The sequence below is a fragment of the Poecilia reticulata genome, linkage group LG5, assembly GCF_000633615.1.
Source record: "Poecilia reticulata strain Guanapo linkage group LG5, Guppy_female_1.0+MT, whole genome shotgun sequence".
NCBI lineage: Eukaryota > Metazoa > Chordata > Actinopteri > Cyprinodontiformes > Poeciliidae > Poecilia > Poecilia reticulata.
The window spans coordinates 14,633,210-14,653,497 of NC_024335.1; the positions used below are offsets into that span (position 1 = coordinate 14,633,210).

Consider the following 20,288-nt stretch of genomic DNA (forward strand, 5'->3'; position numbering starts at 1 on the left):
CATCTTCTTCACACCCTTGCCCCTTAGTGGGGTCGGGAGGTGCTGGTGCCTATCTCCAGCTAACTTTCTGGGTGAGAGGCGGGGTCACCCTGGACAGGTCGCCAGTCTGTCGCAGGGCAACCTGTACTTTTACTAGAGTATTTTTTCATACTAGTATCTGTACTTTTACTCAGTGACGGTTTCTGGTGTGGGCGACATGGGCAACTGCCCAGGGCAGCATCTTGTCAGAACGGCATGAGCGCCCCCGGTCGTCCGATGTTACCATTTCATATTATCCAGGATATTTAAGGTTTTTTTTTTTTTTTTTTCATCTCTAATGCTTACCCGTATCCTTGATGTTTAACATTATTGCCAATGTTTATCGTATCTGGGATGTTTAACGCTGTCCCCGATGTCAAGTGTTATCTCCAGAAAAGTTTCCTATTATGTTACACTTTGGAGATAACATTAAACATCCAAGACATGATGAACATCAGCAACATCCTTAAACATTAAGGACAATGTTAATTGGAGATAAAATAAAAAATTGGAAACAATGTTAAAGATCCCGGATGACGTTAAACATTGGAGATAACATCAGTGTTGGCGTTGTACCCTATGTTTAACACTGTCCTTTTTTCTGTCTTATCTCAAAGAAATCTCCATGTCCAACCTCCATATTCAGAGATAATTTTCTAAGATTTTTCGGTTTTATAAATTTTTATTTTAACAGACAGACAGATTGTGAGAACATCCCTGTAAAGAAATCAAAAATGGTCATGTAACTCCCAGGAGCTGAAGGGAACCAGGATGGATCAATGGAACCAGGAAGGATCGAGGGAACTATAGGACAGATTCAGATGTAGCCTAACGGTTCAGCTCAGGCTGAAACCAGTTTCACATGAGGACAGCAGAGTTAATTCCTGGTCGTGAATTCTCTCTTCCAGAGAATTTGTTGCTCCGGCTCAGTGTGACAGAGCAACTCCAACTGTGAACAGGTGAGGCCATTTTTAGGCTGTTTGATCTCAAACCTCCCCCATCAGCGGTGCTGAGTTACCATGACATAACAAGGCGTACATCTTAAAACCTTTCTCCAGCTTACTTGTTGGGCGCTTCGGATCGAGGTACATCATTAATTATTACCTTGGGCAAACCCTGCAAGCACCTAGTGCAAAATGCCATTTTCAATAAACAGGGGACTCTTTAGAAATCATGAATTAAACACAGTTCATCATTAAAACTTGTTAGTAAGCATAAATAACCCAAGACTCTGGATAATCTACTGAAAACTTTGTAGTTTCAACCTGCTTCTGGGACTTGAGAGAAGAAAATTGGTGTCAAACYTTTGTGCAGCAAAAAATTGTTGTGAATCAATTTTTTGATCAAAATTGATTGTTGTGATAAGGGTRTAATTTTCTTACACCCTTATCCCTCTGGGTTTGGGAGGGGTGTTGGTGCCTCTCTCCAGTRTTTGTGAATCATTTTAAAGATATTAATAAATGTTTCCAAAGGTCATCCAGCCCCTTCCCATTTACAAATTATAATTAAGCAAACTGAATAAAACCTCTATTTAGACCCAAACWCACACACGCACACTGTTCTGACACACTTTTAAGAAAATCGTCTGAAGCTCTGTGATGTCTTGTTAGGTGGAACCATTCTCCGTCATTCTTTGTACCTCCCGGTAGRAAGGAAGGTGGGACTCGGTGGAAGCGGTTTCTGTACTTGTTGCCACGTCGGACTGTTTGGTGAACCTGGAGAATTAATTTCACATATACTTRAGTAAATATTTTTAGGAGGACTAAATAACAGTCATGGTGAGTTTGAGTACTTATAAACTTAGCTGCTGGTTAAACTGCTTCAGGACAATAATGATACTTATTTATAAGTACTGACGTTCTCGTTCTCGCAATTCGTTAGCACAGTGGCTAATAACAGGAGGCTATTTTCTCTTGATTTGTGCTTAATTATGATCTTTTTGTGATTTAAAGGTTTCTGTTATTAACACAGTGGACACCTCGCATGAGGACATGATAGTGAGTATTTCATTTTTTTTTTCATTCTTGTAATATGTCATTGTTGTTCGAAGCTAACACAAGGCGCTAGTGCTAAGGATTATCTTTATTGAAACGTTTTTCTATGTTTTTGGCCAACATACATTTCTTTTATCTATTTTTATCACCTATAAAATACTTGGGAGATGCACTTTGTAATCAGGAAAGTATCTAACAGTAATTATGAATATTTGTTCACCGTAAACCTTTATCAGAAGCACATTACTTTATACTTGTTCCTCTTATTGTGTTGTACAGCCATGTTTATTTGAGAAACTTTATTTTAAATAGACACGTAGCAAAAACAGAGTGATTGTTATAATTGTAATATTCACAGCATTTCCTGTAGATGCAGTTTAATTTGAATACATTGACTTGGGGAAATGTGCATCAGCTACATTTATAAGTCAGCTTGACTGTCAAAATAACGTTCAAGAGTAATGGAGCTCTTGCAATACCTCTTTACTAGTATGCAAATGCCCATGTCTTATTTCATTTAATTCAATTTAAATTTAAAAAGTAGTGTATTAGTACAAAATGAAAATTCAATAATTACTTAATAACTAAATACCAACTAAATGATTATAGTAACGTAATATTTTGCTTTCTTGTCCTTTTTTTCTTTTTTTTTCTAAAAAACTGTGTTTTTTTCTAATTATTTATTACTAGCGCTTTGAATTACCCCGTTGTTGAAATGTGCTATGCAAATAAAATTGTCTTGTAAAGTGTTGTACAAGTGAGTCAGTTTTAAAACAGACTAATTTATGTTTTGGTTTGTATGATTAGCCTCTAAAGATACAGAATTGTCTATGAAAATCCAGGAATCTGAAATTTGATTCTGGTAAAAACTGCTACTTCAGTTTCATGTTTTGAGTTTTTCAGCTTGTGTCACTGTAACCAATCATGAAATAGTGGAGCATTCCTGGTTGTGTTTGTTTCAGCACGATGCCCAGATGGATTACTATGGGACTCGGCTTGCCACCTGCTCCTCTGACCGCACCGTCAAGATCTTCGATGTCAGGAATGGAGGACAGATTCTGGTGGCAGATCTCAGGGGGTAAGAAACAGAACCAGGAGGACTAAATCAACAACAACAAGAAAAACTATTATAGACTGTCAAGATCCAAAAGTAAATAACAAGCAATATTTTTCCACTGATCCTCTGGTCACAATTTACTCTTTTTTTATGCCATGTTGTTTTTTTTTGTTATTTTAGAGGTTATATTCATTTATTGTATTCATTGTACATAAGTGGAATTGAAGCCATTTCTTATGTTGAATTCCAATAATTGTTCTTTTTTAGACATGAAGGCCCTGTGTGGCAAGTAGCGTGGGCTCACCCGATGTTTGGCAACATTCTGGCTTCTTGTTCTTACGACCGAAAAGTCATCATCTGGAAGGAGGAGAATGGAGCCTGGGACAAGATGTACGAGTACACTGGACATGAATCATCAGGTTGGTAGATAGCCTTGAATCTATTTTCCTCTTCCTCCTGCTTAGTTGCTGACTCTGTGGAGAGGAAAACCAAGCCTTGTCTGGCTGTTAATATTTCAACTGCTGACCATTTGTTTCCCTTAATGAATAACAAACTCAACAGCAAGGTAGTTCATAAATTGAAGTTCAGGCATATATCAAGTGTATGTTTAAAATAATCAGTAGCACTATGTAAAACTGTAAAAGTTTTAGTGCGTGCCAAATCCATCTTCCTTTTTATTATAAAATAATAAACATTTTCCATTTTGTATTATAAACAAACTGTTTATGTTTTTATTTTTTTGTATGATGCCGTTAGATGAATTTCAGCATTTTTCCACTTTTTTTAAGCATTCATTGCTTATTTTATTGGTCACATGACTTAGAAACTAAACCATTTCATTTATGGGGATCGTACAGTTTCCATGTAGGAGTATTTCCTGTCCCTTTAGAGCAACCTCTGTTCACATTTCATGACAGACATCAATCATCTAATGATGAATTGGTTCTGTCTGAGATCATTTTCAACATTTTGTGAAGGCGTTGATCTTTTTCTTTTCTCCATCCCTCTGTGTCCACAGTGAACTCGGTTTGCTGGGGTCCATATGAATTTGGTTTAATTCTGGCCTGTGGAAGCTCAGACGGGGCAATTTCTCTACTCACATTTACTGGAGATCAGCAGTGGGACGTCAAGAAGATTAGCAATGCACACACTGTGAGTCAAGTGGTAGAAGTAGTTTGTGATTCCTGTCATTGTTTTGTTTATTTTTCTTTGCTGTTCATTTTGAGGAGTGGGTTTCGTGTAAATCTAAGGTGTATTTTTGCTGCAGATTGGCTGTAATGCAGTGAGTTGGGCTCCTGCTGTAGTCCCAGGCAGTCTGATCGATCAACCATCTGGACAGAAACCAAACTATGTCAAACGTTTCGTCTCTGGAGGTTGTGACAACCTGGTTAAACTCTGGAAGTGAGTCTCTGTTGTCCAACATATCTGTAGTGAGGATGCTTTTTGTTTCATTTTTAGTTAGGTTGATAGTTTTGCTCAAAATAATGATTATACGCTTTTTTAAAGATCCATGCTAAGCGTTTGAGTAATTTTTTTAATGCATATTTATGACTTTTTTTGACATGCTAGTCTGTCTTTCTGCAAGACAAAGAGTGCAGGAATGTCATATTTGGTTAATTTAAATGTTTAAGCATTTTTTTTTGTTACATTATTAAACTTGCTTTAATATTTTCCAAATGTATGTCCTGCTAGTAGACTTTCAACATCTTTTTAAGGTGGATAACTAAGAACTGGAAATTCTTATGTGAACAACAATTACCTTTTAATCAAGTATTTATTTGTGCAACCACTTAAAAACCCAGTATGTTATGCTTTAAGTGTTGCTTCTTCTCTGCAGAGAGGAGGATGGTCAGTGGAAGGAGGACCAGAAGCTGGAGGCGCACAGTGATTGGGTGAGAGATGTTGGCTGGGCTCCTTCCATTGGTCTTCCCACCAGCACCATTGCTAGCTGCTCCCAGGTAAAGTTTTAAGGTGTAAATCCCTGTGGCTTTACTAGACTCATTTTCTAAAACATAGTTATTCTTTTATCCCTTATAAAACATTAAAGAGAATGTAGTACTTTGCTTTGCACTTAATTGTTTACTTGTACCACTAGGTGGAGCCATAAAACTATAACGTTTTATAGTTGGTTGGTGGTTAAAAAAAAAAAAGATATTAAGATTTTTCTTTTCATGGCCGAGCTAAATTAAGTATATCTGCTAATAGAGTGTGATCTAATGAATGAGTTTCATTGCTGTAGATACATTTTGAGTAAGTTAAAAATAATTATTCAAGGGGTTTAATCCTATAAATGTAAACATCTGTTTCTTTATGTCACTTCCAGGACGGCCGTGTGTTTATCTGGACGTGTGACGACCCTGCTGGCAACACCTGGACGGTCAAACTGCTCCACAAGTTCAACGATGTGGTTTGGCACGTCAGCTGGTCCATCACCGGAAATATACTGGCAGTTTCTGGTGGAGACAACAAGGTAAAATATACCATCACGTTCTTAAGAGTCTTGATAAGTACAAATATAAATGTGCTTGAGATCTAAAAGCTGAAGGTAAAGACTTGTGTGCCTTCTTGTGGCTGTAGGTGACGCTGTGGAAGGAGTCCGTGGACGGTCAATGGGCGTGTATTAGCGATGTCAGCAAAGGCCAGGGCGCCGTTTCCACCATTACAGACACTCAGCAGAATGAGCAGTGACAACCTTACAGCAAAGAGTGCAGCTTTAAGAAATTGATTAATAAACATGCTGGACATTTGGACTGACATCAAACTGCTGTCCAGAGTGACTGAGCTCAATCGGATCTGTTTTTGACTCCTGGATGTCTCCTAAGACAAGAAAAATGTTTCAACGTGAGAAAGATTGAAGAATAAATGGTTGTTGTTTTTTTTTTTAAATTCAACCATGGTTTAGAATGTGTTTTTGTAACATTCACTCCAACCTCAGTATTTTAGTTTCACCAACTCACACCGCTTCCTCCTGAAAGCTGGTCCAAATGAAACTTTAGTCGTAAAAATATTCTGCTCTTCCTCTCCATGTGACTCTGTTTTGAAACATTCCGCCTTCATCACCAATAAATCATCAGCCCACAGGTGACATCACCTTTCTGCAAAGCCTCTGTTAATCCACAGTCACTGTTGACTTATTCATCTAAATAAGCTCCGAGTTGAAAAGAAATATTCATGCATGTACAATTTATTTTGCATTAGTTTCCTGATAATTCAGCTTCTTATCTCAGGCTGTGAACAAATCGCTATGTTCTCAGATGCCAAATTTTGGCTTAAGCTGCTTTAATCAGTTTCAGATATATGTTAACTGAATGTTGCGCTTTGTCACCATTGAATGCAACATAATTCTAAACAGTTTGGATGTTTTACTTTTATGATTTCAGATAGAGATTCTTTTTTCACATTTGATGTAATAACTGCTAATGTTAAAAATCTTATGTCTTTGCATTCATTATGTTTATTATTAATCTAAAATTAAAACGTGAAAAAGAAGATGTTTCTGTTGGATCAAATGCAATTTTTCTGCATTTTCTCAGTCATCTTTAAATTTAAGCAACTAAATTCTTAGTTAAATTGAGTTTCAGCAGCAAATGAAAACTGCAATGCTTTCAGAGTTTGTGCACCAGGCTAGAAGTGGTTGAAGATCTGCTTCTTTGCTGCAGTATTTCTTCCTGTCATTCTTCTTGGTCCCAGACAGGAAGTCTAACGGACTGATAAAGGGCCATCTCTGGAAATCAGCTAAATGGATGTGGTCAACCTTTTAGCTGTACAGTTTCACTTTGAAAATACTTGTCTCTTAAAAGTCTTAAGTGTTTTTAGGTGTATAAGAGCTTGCAAGAACATCCTTATAGAATATTTATTCTTTAACTTTTTTTTAAAGGGATTTTATTTATCTGAGCAGGAAGCTTCTGCAATAACATTCCATGTTAAGAGTTTCTGAAAAGTCAAAATGTCTGAAAATGTTAAAGAAGAAAACAACAAAGTGGGTAATGAATTACCATTAATGAATTTCTAACTGGGTGTGACAGCAGGTGTACTGTGCTCTAACGGATAGATCTCAGGTCACATAAATTATGCAAAGGGGGAAAAGAGGAAGTGTTTGTTGTCTATTATGTCCTGATGGATCCGCTTCGCTTCCTCTTTTTTTATCTGCTCTTTCATTCCTCTTTTAAAGCACCACTAAGTGAAAGAAACCATATTTTCACAGGAAACTGTAACTTCAAATAAAGAACCTGTAATGAGGAACTTTTCCTCAGAACCTCATGGGAAAATCCCAGCAGCAAAGGGAAGGTTGGAGAATATTGTCATTGAAAAGAACTTGGCTCCTCCTGGAAACTGACACAAACTCCACATGTGGGGATTTTGTGTAATTTAATCAAGCAGAATAATTTCTTCAGTCGTCCTGTGTTGAACTTTGTTCCCTCTGGTCTATGATGCAGAAAAGTGCCACGGCTCTAAATGCCCGCACAGAAACGTGTTCTTCATCTGATAACGTATGCTGCTGGGCGTGCTAAAGTTCACATGCTTTGGGGTTGTGGTCAACAGAGACACTTCCTGTAGGTTTGACAGCTGCTCTGTGAAGCATCTGTTTGAAGACAAACACTGCAACACACTTCCAAAGTCGTCTGATTTATCTCCAACGGTAAGAACTTTCTTCTACTAAGATCACAATCTTTTCCTTCCTTTATTAGTCAGTAAAGGTCATTTGGTGATGTTAGTTTCTGTTTAGAATCTATAAAATAAAACATGTTTTTGTTTCATTTTGATGGTGCGCTTCGTTTCAGTACTTCACTCAATTATTGTCATCTTTTTACTCCCATACAATGAAGAAACATCCAAATGCTGCATGAACATGTCTGTTCATGCAAAACATGTCTGGCAGTTTAACTGCATCTCTTATCTTCCTTTTTAATAAAGAGTTATCAGTGAGCTACAGTTGGCAGCATTTCCACTACACGACCCAATTCTTTGACTTGCTAAAATATGCTTTGCCACAATGTAGAAGACCTACTCTAAAACTGTCTTTTAAAAGTTTCTTTTAGTTTAAGTGTTTTCCACTTTGCTTTCTGAAGTGTTTTCAAAGTTTCCCTTTGGACTTTGACTGCTTTGATTTTTTGCCAAGTATAGATGTTTAAAATAATTTTTTTTTTGTTTTCTAAGCCAGTCACCTCTGACCCACGATTCACTCATAGATAAAAAGGCTTCAAGGATTACAAGAGTAGAAGCAGTAGTTGAGGAGTTTAAGAATGATGGTCAGTTTTCACTGTGTTCTTTTCTTCCTGTTTACAATTTTCAGATACTAACCTGGGATTTCTGAACATCATAGAAAACTACAAACTAATCATCTCCATGATGAACTGATGCTGAATTTCATGCAAAAAGTGCCCCTAGTATTTAGTGCAAATACTATTCAGCACATTGACATATTTCCCAGTAGATTACTATTTCTGCATCAAAAATATATTTTTTTGTGCTGGACTTTTTGAAACAACACTATAAGGATTTTGTTGTTATTGTTTTCTGTTCACATTACCCTGTTAGTTGGGGTATTTTGACCGTGTGAAACAAACAGTTGGTTTATACAACACAGCTGAGTCTAGCCACATAGCTTCTCTGTGGTTATGTTCTTATTTCACCAAATTCCTCTTGCGTCTGTGTCTTTTCATTTTTTTCATGTTTATTCATTTCAATTATCTTTTTTTTCTCTAAATAGGTCAAAATGAAAGTCGCAGCTTTTAATGTGAGGAACTTGGGAAATCAGAAAGTCACAGACAAAATGGTTTCCCAGTACCTTACTAAGGTAATGGAACTATTTCCATCTTTACGGCATTTAAAAATGAGATATGCAATGTAGATGTATATTGTTTACCTGGTTTGTGTTTCTCCCAGATAATCTCTCAGTACAGTGTAATTGTGATACTCGAGGTGGTAGATAAAAGCGGTAAAGCCATGGAGATGTTGCTTAAAAAACTCAAGTGTACTGCGTAAGTATAAAGTAGGAATTAACTTAGTGTAGACAATGGATAATGGATAATGTTCATGAAAGCATTGTGTTTCATCATAATGTTGTCTTGTGTTGTATTTGTTCCATCAGTGATCATCCATATGAAATGATCTGCAGCTCTAGTCTGGGCAGAAACACCTACAAGGAGCAGTTTGTTTGTTTCTACAGGTATGTTATTACTGCTAATAATATAGAGTTAAAAGTCAAACGTTCAAGCCTCTGTTAAACTAATGTGTTATGCTTTGTTATATTGAGCAATGAATGACATAAGCAACTTCATGTGGTGATGATTTAGAAACTCAAGATCTAACTTACATCAAAAGCAAACAACACTGTCCCTTTTTAGAGGAGACAATTTTGCCTTTGTATAAATAGGACAAAAACTAACAGCTGAAACTAAATCTCTTATTTATTGCTTACAAATGATTTTTCTCCAAAAAATTTGGATAATAAAAAACCAACAATAGGTCAGATAATCATCAAACCTTTAAGCAAATGGGCTATAATAAAAGACCACACCATTTATCACTCTGACAAACTACAGGAAGCTGAGACAATAATTCTCACAGATTCACCAAAACTGGATAATAGCAGGTTTAAAACAGCATCCCCTTGTTTAGCTGCACATTAATATTGAAGGGTCACAATTAGGAGTAAAAAAACATGAAAATATCTACCTTGTATCAATGTTTAAGCTGCTGCTGGTGGTGCAGCAGTGTGGGATATTGCTTTCTGGCAAATTCTGGGCCCCATATTAGAAACTGAGTCTTTATAATATCTTGCTGACCATGTCCATCCCTTGATGACCACAGTTTTCAATCTTTTCAATCAGTAGACCTCAATCCAATAAAACACCTCGAGGATGTTATTTATTCTGAGATCCTCATCTTGGATGTGCATCTGACAAATCTTGACCAAAATGTTTGAGAGATGTTTCTGACATCCTGTTAAATCTATGCTATAAACAATTAGTAGAATTTCATGAAGTTTCTGATGCACTCTGAGTGGTGAAAATCTACAAACCCCTCCAAAAAGTTGACTTCTCATGTACTCAAAAAGGTTTAAAATCATGTTCACAAAACAGTAACAAACTTGTTTTTAAATTGTTATTATTGTTTGTGTTTCAGAGCAGATGAGGTCAAGCTTACAGCTCAGTATCAGTATGAAGATAATCAGGCTGGAGATGAAGATGCTTTCGCAAGAGAGCCCTTCATCCTGCGCTTCCACTGTCCCTCCACAGGTGGGTGCTGTTCCACATTCATGAAACGTCAGATCACAAGGTTTCTACACAGTTTGGAAACATGAAATTGTACTAAATATTTGTGTATAAGTATGTATGAAGAGAATAAAAACAATTTTTTTGCACATACTTTGATTCCTATATTAACCATACAATTATCCATCCATCTGTCCATCCAACCTGCTACGTGTTGCAGTTTTTGCAGAGTAATACTTTATGTATAACTGTTATAGATATATCTGCTGTGAATGTATGGTCAAATGTTGTGTTTTATTTGGGTATCATGTGAACCAGGAGACGTTTTGACATGAAATATGTGAAGACACTGAACTGAGGCCTATAATTTATTTTAAACCTAAAGATTTATTTGAGCTCACACCTATTTAGGTGCACTATGGATTTGGGTCTTTGTTATTTGCTTTTATGTCCACTTTCAGCTGTAAAAGACCTGGTCCTGATTCCGGTCCACACCAAGCCAGAAGACTCAGTAAAGGAACTTGATGAGCTTTATGATGTGGTCACAGCTGTCAGACAGAAGTGGAAAACTGATGTAAGTTGTTAAATTTTATATAAAGATATGCAACTCGAAAATTGGAAGGTAATATTAGAGTTTTTATTAATAGCTTTGTTAATTCAGCCAGAAGTTAATCATTTCAGCCATCTCGTCACTGTAACTCAGAGGAGAAACTCTTCAAACTCCAGGTGTCACTGTCTTGTTAAAAATGTGAGTGAGATGCTGGATAATGTGTTTGGTAAATCTCTCATTGAGTAACACCACGATTTCTTCCATTTATTGTGGATCTTTTCTGCTATTACAAACAGTAAGAGATCAGTAGGCTCTTTTTTAATGTCTTTTAACACTAAAGTAATTGATAAGGCTGCCAATGGAGAAAATCTTGGGGGAGCAGGATAAAAAGTAAAATTGCAGTTTTGCTTACGAACACTAACAGTCATCACTACTCAAATACTTGTGAGCAGTAACGTGTGATTTTGACTTTTATTGTTATTGTTCTTGCCAGAACATCATGATATTGGGGGACTTCAACGCAGATGGTCGATATCTTTCCAAGAAGAAGAAGGAATCAATCCGCATCTCTTCTGATCCCTTCCACTGGTTGATAGATGACGATGTTGACACCACGACTAGTAATCATAATGACAACACCTACGACAGGTGAGATACATGTTAGGGGTCAAGGACAACCATCTTTGTTTCTACAGCATTAATAAAACAGCAGATTGTCACTTTTAACTTGAGGTTTAATGAGTCAGGACAAAATAAAAATGACTTTGTCCTGGAATTAGATAAAGAGTTTACATCGCAACATCCGTTTGTCATCAATACACACTGCGCACATTTTTAGCACAGTTTGAATAAAAATGAATTCCTGGTATTTTATTCCTTGAAATAATCATCTTGCTTGAAAAGGATGTTTCATTGTCCTTATTTCCAAATTTCCCTTGATTTTGATCATCTTTCTTATCTTGTCATTTTTTTATATATCCCCTCATTGTTATTTAGAATTGCACCCTGCCTTAATGCGTTAAACTAAGATCTTAAAAATAGCCTTCTTTCTTCTTCACCTGACTGAATCTGCATGATTGAATTTCATTCCCTCTAACAAATCATGGACTGCAAAACAAATCTACTGTTGCTAAAAGTACTATCTAATAATATTATATGTAAACGTGTGAATGACTTTGCAGGTATGTTGAAAACTGCGCCAGTAAAATGCATTTGTGATGCTATCTTCTTCAAATAGGATTGTGGTGTATGGGGAAGAAATGCTGGATGCCATTGTTCCTGACTCTGCAAAGTCTTTCAACTTTCAAGTGGAGTTTGGGCTGACAGATGAAGAAGTATGCTTTATTATTATCATTGTTATTGTTTAGCAATAATGCATCTCAGAGAAATGGTTGACACTTTCAGACAGTTTAGAGCACAGAATAGGTGCTAAGATTTATAATTTCATGTTTTTACTCTCCCAGGCTGGAAACATCAGCGATCATTATCCTGTGGAGGTGGAGCTGGAGACTGTCAAAAAAGCAGCAAAACCAAAGAAGAAGGCTTTACCACAAACAAGAAAGACATCCCCCAAAGGAAAAGGTCCAAAGAAAGGTACAATTTATTTTGTTGACGACAGAGACTAGAATTTACTCTAACAGAATTTGATCACCCCTGATCTAAACTTTTCCATTGCAGCCCTGGCCATGTGGTTAGGGTTCCCCTGCTGAAAGGTGAACCTCCTGCCCAGTTTCTAGTCTTTTTGAAAAAGTTTTTATTTTTGTGTGTGTGTCCAGGATTATCCTCCATTTAGCTCAATATCTTACCGTCATTCTGACTTGCTCCCCTTCCTCTGATGAATAAAAACATCCTCACAGAATGTTTGTCTGCCACCACTACTTTCCACCTTAGGCATATTGCTTTCAGGGTGATAGTTTTCCACCCCACGTACTGTTCAGCCGGTCTGGTAAATAATTTAAAAAAAAGAAAACGTTCATTTTAACTTTCTGTATCAGAGGAATTTTTGGCATGCTTTCAACAATTGAACAACATTGCCATTTTTCCACAAATTTCTTGTCCATGCATTCCCCCACCTGAACAATGGACTTCTGCAGCTCCTCAAGAGTAAGCCCTCAAGATAATCGAATTGATGCTAATATACACGCCGGCTCTACACTGAAATCAATTGGTTGTACTGGATTTTGTTTTGGGGCATTGTTAACGAGTACGCATAGCACCCAAAACTCACATTTATATTTGTAAAAACCATGTTCTTCCTTTTACTTTACAAGCATGCACTGAAAAGTGCATTGAAGAGTTTATGGTTTGTTGAGGATTAGGACTTTTGCAGGCATCATGAGTGCATATCACTTTTTGTCATTTTTATATTTGATTAATTGTAAAATTCAGTCTTTGTTCATTTCAACCAACAGGATCACAGAGTAGGACCAAGCCAACAGAATCCAAGACTTCAGCTGCAAAAAAGAGAAAAGGACAATCAGTTGCATCCAAGACGCCAACAAAAAGGGGACGTTGAGCCACTTTAACCAATCATTACCAAACTTTTCTAGTCTATATTTTTGTGGAAACTCAATGTCCAATAAAGAAAACAAATATAGGCTAAGTCGACAACTTAATTCTCTGACTCAGATGAAACTTGATATTAAATAAAAAAATATTCATAAATCGAACTCATGAGTAAAATTTATTTTTATTTTTGTTATATTTATTTTAAGAATCGTGTAGAAAACCAAACACACATGTATTTCATAAAAGGATCTTTATTTAGCTATTTTTATGTGTGTGTCTCTGTGTGTGTTTTTAAGATGTACAAAATCCCCAAACTGAGACTGGAGAACAGAAGCTGTTTAGACATTTTAGAGAATATATCCAGAAGTCTTACATTCACACCACTTCACAGCACTTTTCGTTATATTGCGATATCAATGGGATACTAACGTCAGACAATTTCAAGCCAAAAAATATGGCCCTCCCCGCATTCACAGCTGCCTAATTTCTAATCCGTCCAGCAGATCCATTTAAATGATTACAAATCTTCGTAATTTTAAATGCAAATAAATGCGTCTACTTTTGCAAACAGTATTTACGCTGAAATAAATCCTATTTAGCTTCATACAGAATTTGAGGTGTTTGAATTCTAATAGAATTTTACATATTAACATAAAATAAATCACATTTTGGTTCGGACAGAATTTGAGATGTTTGAATAATAATAAAACTAAGATTTTAAAGACTTGTTAGCAAGTTACCTAGCAACAAGCCAGGTAGGTGCTTTAACGTTTTTTGAAGTGTGTTCACAATTTTGCGATGTCTGAAGCGATCAACGCAAAAGGAAGTGTTCAAGACTGGATCCCAAAGGACCCCGGAAAAAAACCACCAAGGTGAGTTGAACAAGCCACTTAAAAAAAAATAAAACGAAGAATTTAGCCCATGTTTTACAATGGAGTACCGAACCGGTCCAAAACCGATACGAGACGCAATTTGCTCCGTACTAAATATCCGATAGACATCAGCCATACATGAACACTGAATGCATCAATAACGAACACGATAAAACACTGGAAATATTGAGTCCAGCCAAATTGTCGGGTGTTATCGGGCAGCACGGTGGGCTGCCTGATAACAGACAACCCCGGTGAGGAGAAACGTTGCAGACACTAAGAACTTACAGCAGCCAGGCTTTGGTGGAACTTTTCGTACATTTCATTTAGAAATGCAGACATTTTTGAGGAAAACGGTTTTCATTGATTACTCTCTTTCTATTAGCTTGACCGTTGGATGATCTGACTTTCTTTCAAATCATAATACAGGCAGCAAATGTTACATTTATTTATCAATTTGTTAAGGCTTTATGTGTGACCAGAGGTGGTTAGTAAGTAGTTAGAGTAACTTTTTGAAAGACAAATGAAAAAACAAGCAAAAAAAAACTTTTAGGAGTAGTTTTAGTAAGCCATAATTTTTACTTTTAATTGAGTAACATGAGTATGAAGTAGGCCTACTGGTACTTTTACTTAATTAAAATTTCAGAATGCTTTATTCACTGTGAGTGACTTCACTTTAAGCAGCGACCATCCCATGAGAATTGGCGACCTGAACCTTGGTGGTCATTGGACGTCTCTTATTCTCATTTATGAAAGGTGGTGACCATACAGTTGACCTCAATATTTAGAATACAGAAGTGGGATTTCTTTTTTTTTAGACATTTAAAATCAGAATTCTGTCTTCTTTTTTGTTGTTGTTTCTCTCCTCAAGTGTTATTGAAGATATTCTATGTTGTGATATCTCACTAAAGGTATGTACCCAAGCACCTGGCAACTATTCTGCTTGAGCAGAAGTCAAACAAACAGGCTTGGAAGACGATGGGACCAGCAAAACTTGAATTGCCTTCTCCGTCGAACTACCTCAAGAAAAACGCAAAGCGCCCCAAAGCTCCTGAGAGTTAGTTCCTCAAACAACTGCATGAGGATTTGATTTGTGCTGTCAATATAACCCACCTGTTTTATGCTTTTCTTTAGGGACAGGGACTGGAGGCATCCAGAAAACCAGTACTACCACTGTAAGGCTACCTCTCCATGTACCGCTCAATCCAATCAAGAGGGCTATCATACAGACAGCTGATTTGAAGCCTAAGCCCTCTCGTGTAGACTTCGCACAGGCACACAAACAGCTTCTCCAAAGTGCTGGACTCATCCCTAAATACATCGCAAAAAAGGTATTATCCTTCATCCTGTCACTTCACTCTGTGGAAAGTGTGGCTAATGCTGACAAGTCCTGGGCCATGAGTGCTATTTCTCTCCTTCCTAACCTTTCAGTGACTGACCAACAGCACCCGGATGTTATCAACATTCTGAATTGAAAATGAAATAATATTCAGAACCTCCCTAAGTCCAACGATGCTAAACCAAGCTTATATTCCTGTTAACAGCTACATTTTCCATGTAGGAGCCCAGTTGAACATTTGAGCAAATTATAGGTGGACGTGAAGTTTCTTTTTCGTCCCTGCAGGATTATGGCGAGGTACCTATGTACTTGCAGAAGCGCCGTGAAGCTGAACAGCAGGTTAGGGATGACCATGCGAGACTTGAAAAGGAGAAGCAGGCCACACGACAAGTGTCAGATGAAGAGCGAAAAGCTGCCCTGGAGGTATGCTGCATTTGTTTTCTTTAACAACAGACATCTAACATCTAAAACATCTGGTGAAGTAAATAAAATAAAACAGAGAAAGTCAAAGGACTGTAAAGATAGAATAATGTCTTATGTCAAGTTCCCATGTTTGCATCTTCTTGTTAGGGCTTGAAGAAGAAATGGCATGAAGTGCACCGTGAATATCAGGGCCTTCCTTTCATCCTATACACCCCATCGCAGAAAGGCCGCAAGGTCCACATGGAGGAGCAACTRACTGAACTGGAGAAGCACATAAGACTACTTGAAAAGTTCAAAACCATCTACATTTCTGATGCAGATGTTGGTGGAAGTCCTTAACCCCTGAGACTCTAGATGTTATATTTAAAAAATAAAATGTTCTACATGTATTACAGCTTTTATCTGTGATCTTTAAAGCTTTTAAATGAATCTTATTKTGTAGTTTTATTGCAGTGAAAACATGCATACGAGTATATTGATATTCATTTTTAGTCAGGAAAAAAAAATTGCAAAAGAAAATTGTAACATATTTTCATAATAGTATTTTAGTCCATTTTAATTTATTTCAGGGACCATTGTGAACTATTTTGGTCTTTAACAGAGGAGGKATTTTGTCCATGCTTTCTGTATTTTCTCTTCACAGAACCTCAGTTCAAAATTCAAACCATCCATAGGGCACTCAGTTCTCTTTATGCAAATCAACGTTCCCCCTGCAGTTCCATCATCCAGCAGAGCTGCTTCTCCCCTGATTCACAATTTTCAGACAACATRTAGACTCAGGATMTTCTAATTGGGGGTTGCAGAAAAATGTTTCAGAAAGTTCATACAAAGACTCAAMGATGATAAAATCACGATGAGACCTTAAAAAGCAGTATTTTTGAGTTTATAATTCAGTTTCAGCATCAACAGGATGAAAAGCAACTCGTCTTCTTCTTCTGAAAGGCAAAGAGAAGTTAAAAAATTCTCTCATTTAAGAACTAAAATAAAAGAAAGAAAATATTTCAATTTTTCTCCAATGTTCAGCCAAGGGTGTGTTAATCTTTCTAAAGCTCGTTAGTTCAGTTAGCTCTCCAGATAGTTTTCAAGTAAACTGGGAGAAGGCTTAAGTGTGCAGYGATGCTTCACAGTCAAACAGCTGCTCTCACTCAGGTTACTGTATACTTTTTCTATTGTGTACATTTACATAAAACTCAGGGAATGCTTGTTTAATCTGACCCTTTTATTGCAAAATTAATTGCTGAAAATAATCAGTCTAAAATTATGTCTATTCATTTTTGCATCAGGCTACTTTCGTTTTCTTAATGCACCAATAACGATATAGACATGGAAAAAGACATGCAGTACTAAAATCTACTTTTAAATTATAATTTCACCATGATTCAACCTTAAACAATTAGCAGAGGCTTTTATTTTGACTCAGAGAGAGCACCATGTATCGTTCTCTGGCTCCATCACCGGATAACCTGAAGCAGATAAAAAGTTATTTGATCAGACAGAATAAATAAATACATGAGGGTCAGATATGTTCAACATTTTCAGSTCAAACATGGTGTTTTCAGACAAAAACATCAGCTTATTAGAACTATTGGATTTTCCACAAAACTGTGAAGCTTTTGATCATAGTAGAAAAATAAAACAACACCCATCCACCCATGGAGCCTCATGGTACTCCTAGTTTCACCTGAATCTGTTGGTGTTGTCAGATCATTAGTTTGTTCATTATTATACCTCTCAGCTTCAAGAACACCAGCTGTCCTGCCAGAGTCAGAACCAGCACAGCAGCCACCATATCTGGGATCGACCAATAAGACGGCTCCTCTGATATGCTTTGCTGACCTGCAAGGTGAAACAACTTGTTTACTTTGCTTACTCATTTTTGAGCATACATCAAAAGGTCATGCGTTTCCACCACGTCACAACTATTTCTCAGTAGAACTGTGATATCAATGGTCACAATGTTGTAGACAMTATTCTTGTCCACAATTGGATAGTGTGAGGGCCAAGTTCTGGACTTCCCTTCACCTTAGGACCAGTACAGCTGACCCACATGCCCCCASCCCCCTTTTGGTGGTCAAATGGGGATAAACATGTTTTTGCAAGGATAAGAGGTTTTAGTGTTTATGGTAAAACCACCACCAAATACCGGTGCATTTGGTAATGCTTGTGAAATACACTGGTGTATTTGGCAAACAACACTATAAAATGTGTTTTCTCAAACACAGTTACAAATACATTTCAACATGCTTTAAGTCACTGTAAGTCGCATCTCATAGCTTGTTCTTAACATATGCAACAGGTGTGCTTCGATAACACTGTGAGAAAAAACACAAGTGCATGATTGAACTAGGTCAAGAACAAAAAAATAAAATTTTCGTCACAGCCTCAGGTATAAAAAACAAGCAGAAGCACCCCCTATTTTAAAAAACCTTCACACTACACAAAGATGCTCAGATTTCTGTTTTTCACAAGTCTTTCAACTTTGCGTAAGTCAATGACCACAGACAATAAACTTCACAGTGACTTTTTTTCTGATCTGTGTTTCACTTCCTTTGCTTTTTATTTTTTTAACCTTACTGTAATTAAAAATATGATTATATAGCAGGATTGTCCATGTTTTTGGTTCTAACAAGTTCTGGCCAAGCTGGAGCCTGAGCTCAGGAACCTGAAGAACAATCATGGGAGGCTAAATACTGAGGCTGCTACACCCAACTCATGGCCATGGCAGGTAATGCATGGTAATTAGTTACAGCTACTCTGTTGCATGCATTGCAACAGAGTAAAAAAAGCCATATACGCAAATAAAACGTCAATGAAGCTTTGGAGTTGTTTAAAAATCAGAAACATATCTCATTTCTATTTTCTTTCCTTAGGTTTCTCTCCAGTACAAACATTTAGCTTCGTAAGTCATTGCCATCAGATATGCCTGAATATTGTCAGTTTTAGAGCAGAGAATTTTTTTTCACACTCAGCTGATGGATCCCTATCACTAAATCCAGTATTTTAAATCAAATAAAAATGCTGATTACTAACTAACACAGTAATATGTGTTTAACCTCAAAGAGTGCTGCTTATAGATTTAGCTCTTGATAATGTCTTAGTTTTGCTTTGGTGTCACTCATTCTTTTTGTGTTACTCTATATGCATATGACAAACAAGCTTTCCATTTTTGTTTTAAATGTGATTAGATGATTGCATCTTTTCTTCTCTCAGGGCTATCATTGTGGCCCTCTGAGCTGCCAGGTTGATGGMAAGTTTTATGTTCATGGTAGTTTGACYGTTGCAAGTGGAATGGCATGTGATATACGGGAAAGACCTCCTATCTTCACCCATCTGTCTAACTATATTGAATGGATAAACRTGGTTAGTATGTAGCAAATGTCCTCCCTCTGCTATCAATAGGATGATGTTTAATTGGTCTTTTCTTCTTTTTTTCAGACTGTATCTTAAATGATGCAGCATTCAAACACAGAGACCATTCATTACCACATATCTGTTGATTAAAACTTTCACAACTCCTCAATGTTATTTTCAATAAAAATAAACTTGGCTAAACTTCTCYGAGAACTCATTTTTGCAAAAACTTTTAATGGATTTGGTTACAATCTGAAAGGCAATGGAGGTTATGGGTTACACTTGGAATCAGACAGAAATTTGTGGGAACATTAATGTTTATTTTTCAGTAGTTTTATTTAATTTTGACAACATACCAGCGCAAACTGTGACTATCAGCGAAAATGTCTGTTGTCAATCCTTAAGCCCCTTTTGCACTGCACAGCCAGACCCGGGCTGACCCGGGCCGGTCTGGCTTAAAAGCATGACTGATCGTTTTTGATTTAGCATGTATAGCCTGGTACCATCCGGCTCCCTGGAAGAACCAGGGGCACAACTACATACTTTTTGAGGTGTATGCGAATGTGTCATCGGCTCCCCCGGCCCCAATGACATAAACTTGTACAATTCATCTTTAATTAAAGCATCAATAATAATAAATGTATATATATGTGAATAAATTGCTGCCTACAGGGCTATTAAAATGAATGAAACAAAAAAACAGGGCAATATTTCATCATTTAACATATAAGTGAGCCAAAGAGCCACTTCTGTTGGCCTGAGTCTAGAACCGCTAAGGGCTGCAGGTCTGAGGCGTTTTGTTAGCAAGTTTTCTATCATTCTTATAGCTTGATAGGAAACCAGCTGATTCCAATGATACAATGTGATAGATAGATAGATAGATAGATAGATAGATAGATAGATAGATAGATAGATAGATAGATAGATAGATAGATAGATAGATAGATAGATAGATAGAT

General features: G+C 36.9%; 3 protein-coding genes and 1 long non-coding RNA gene across 4 annotated transcripts; 3 read left to right on the forward strand and 1 right to left on the reverse strand.

Annotated features, from left to right (window-relative positions):
• Positions 1–1,655: 1,655 nt before the first annotated feature.
• On the forward strand, positions 1,656–6,154 carry sec13 (SEC13 homolog, nuclear pore and COPII coat complex component). Its single transcript, XM_008409190.2, has 9 exons — positions 1,656–1,796; positions 1,971–2,015; positions 2,975–3,090; positions 3,337–3,488; positions 4,088–4,221; positions 4,337–4,470; positions 4,907–5,027; positions 5,393–5,539; positions 5,647–6,154. Exons 1-9 carry the CDS (start codon positions 1,794–1,796, stop codon positions 5,755–5,757), a joined length of 963 nt encoding a protein of 320 aa, XP_008407412.1. The 5' UTR covers positions 1,656–1,793; the 3' UTR covers positions 5,758–6,154.
• Positions 6,155–6,253: 99 nt separating this feature from the next.
• Positions 6,254–13,505, forward strand: LOC103464822 (deoxyribonuclease-1-like). The gene is made up of 10 exons (XM_008409189.2): positions 6,254–7,708; positions 8,780–8,866; positions 8,956–9,050; positions 9,161–9,238; positions 10,198–10,310; positions 10,748–10,860; positions 11,330–11,484; positions 12,074–12,170; positions 12,300–12,429; positions 13,248–13,505. The coding sequence occupies exons 1-10, from the start codon at positions 7,562–7,564 to the stop codon at positions 13,349–13,351; spliced, it is 1,119 nt and encodes a 372-aa protein (XP_008407411.1). The 5' UTR covers positions 6,254–7,561; the 3' UTR covers positions 13,352–13,505.
• Positions 11,296–13,240, reverse strand: LOC103464820 (uncharacterized). The gene is made up of 3 exons (XR_533714.1): positions 12,909–13,240; positions 12,642–12,778; positions 11,296–11,475 (listed from the first exon to the last, which is right to left on the reverse strand). It is a non-coding gene; the product is annotated as an uncharacterized LOC103464820 (long non-coding RNA).
• A 576-nt stretch (positions 13,506–14,081) lies between the features above and the next one.
• On the forward strand, positions 14,082–16,372 carry LOC103464824 (enkurin-like). Its single transcript, XM_008409191.2, has 5 exons — positions 14,082–14,216; positions 15,128–15,273; positions 15,351–15,547; positions 15,841–15,978; positions 16,126–16,372. The coding sequence occupies exons 1-5, from the start codon at positions 14,143–14,145 to the stop codon at positions 16,315–16,317; spliced, it is 747 nt and encodes a 248-aa protein (XP_008407413.1). The 5' UTR covers positions 14,082–14,142; the 3' UTR covers positions 16,318–16,372.
• Positions 16,373–20,288: the final 3,916 nt, after the last annotated feature.

Coding starts and splice junctions, on each gene's coding strand:
- sec13 (XM_008409190.2), top strand. Junction 5,028..5,392: donor CCATTGCTAGCTGCTCCCAG/GTAAAGTTTTAA, acceptor TGTCACTTCCAG/GACGGCCGTGTGTTTATCTG. Junction 5,540..5,646: donor TTTCTGGTGGAGACAACAAG/GTAAAATATACC, acceptor TTGTGGCTGTAG/GTGACGCTGTGGAAGGAGTC.
- LOC103464822 (XM_008409189.2), top strand. CDS start 7,562: ATGCTGCTGGGCGTGCTAAAGTTCACATGCTTTGGGGTTGTGGTCAAC. Junction 7,709..8,779: donor CGTCTGATTTATCTCCAACG/GTAAGAACTTTC, acceptor TTCTCTAAATAG/GTCAAAATGAAAGTCGCAGC. Junction 9,239..10,197: donor CAGTTTGTTTGTTTCTACAG/GTATGTTATTAC, acceptor TTTGTGTTTCAG/AGCAGATGAGGTCAAGCTTA.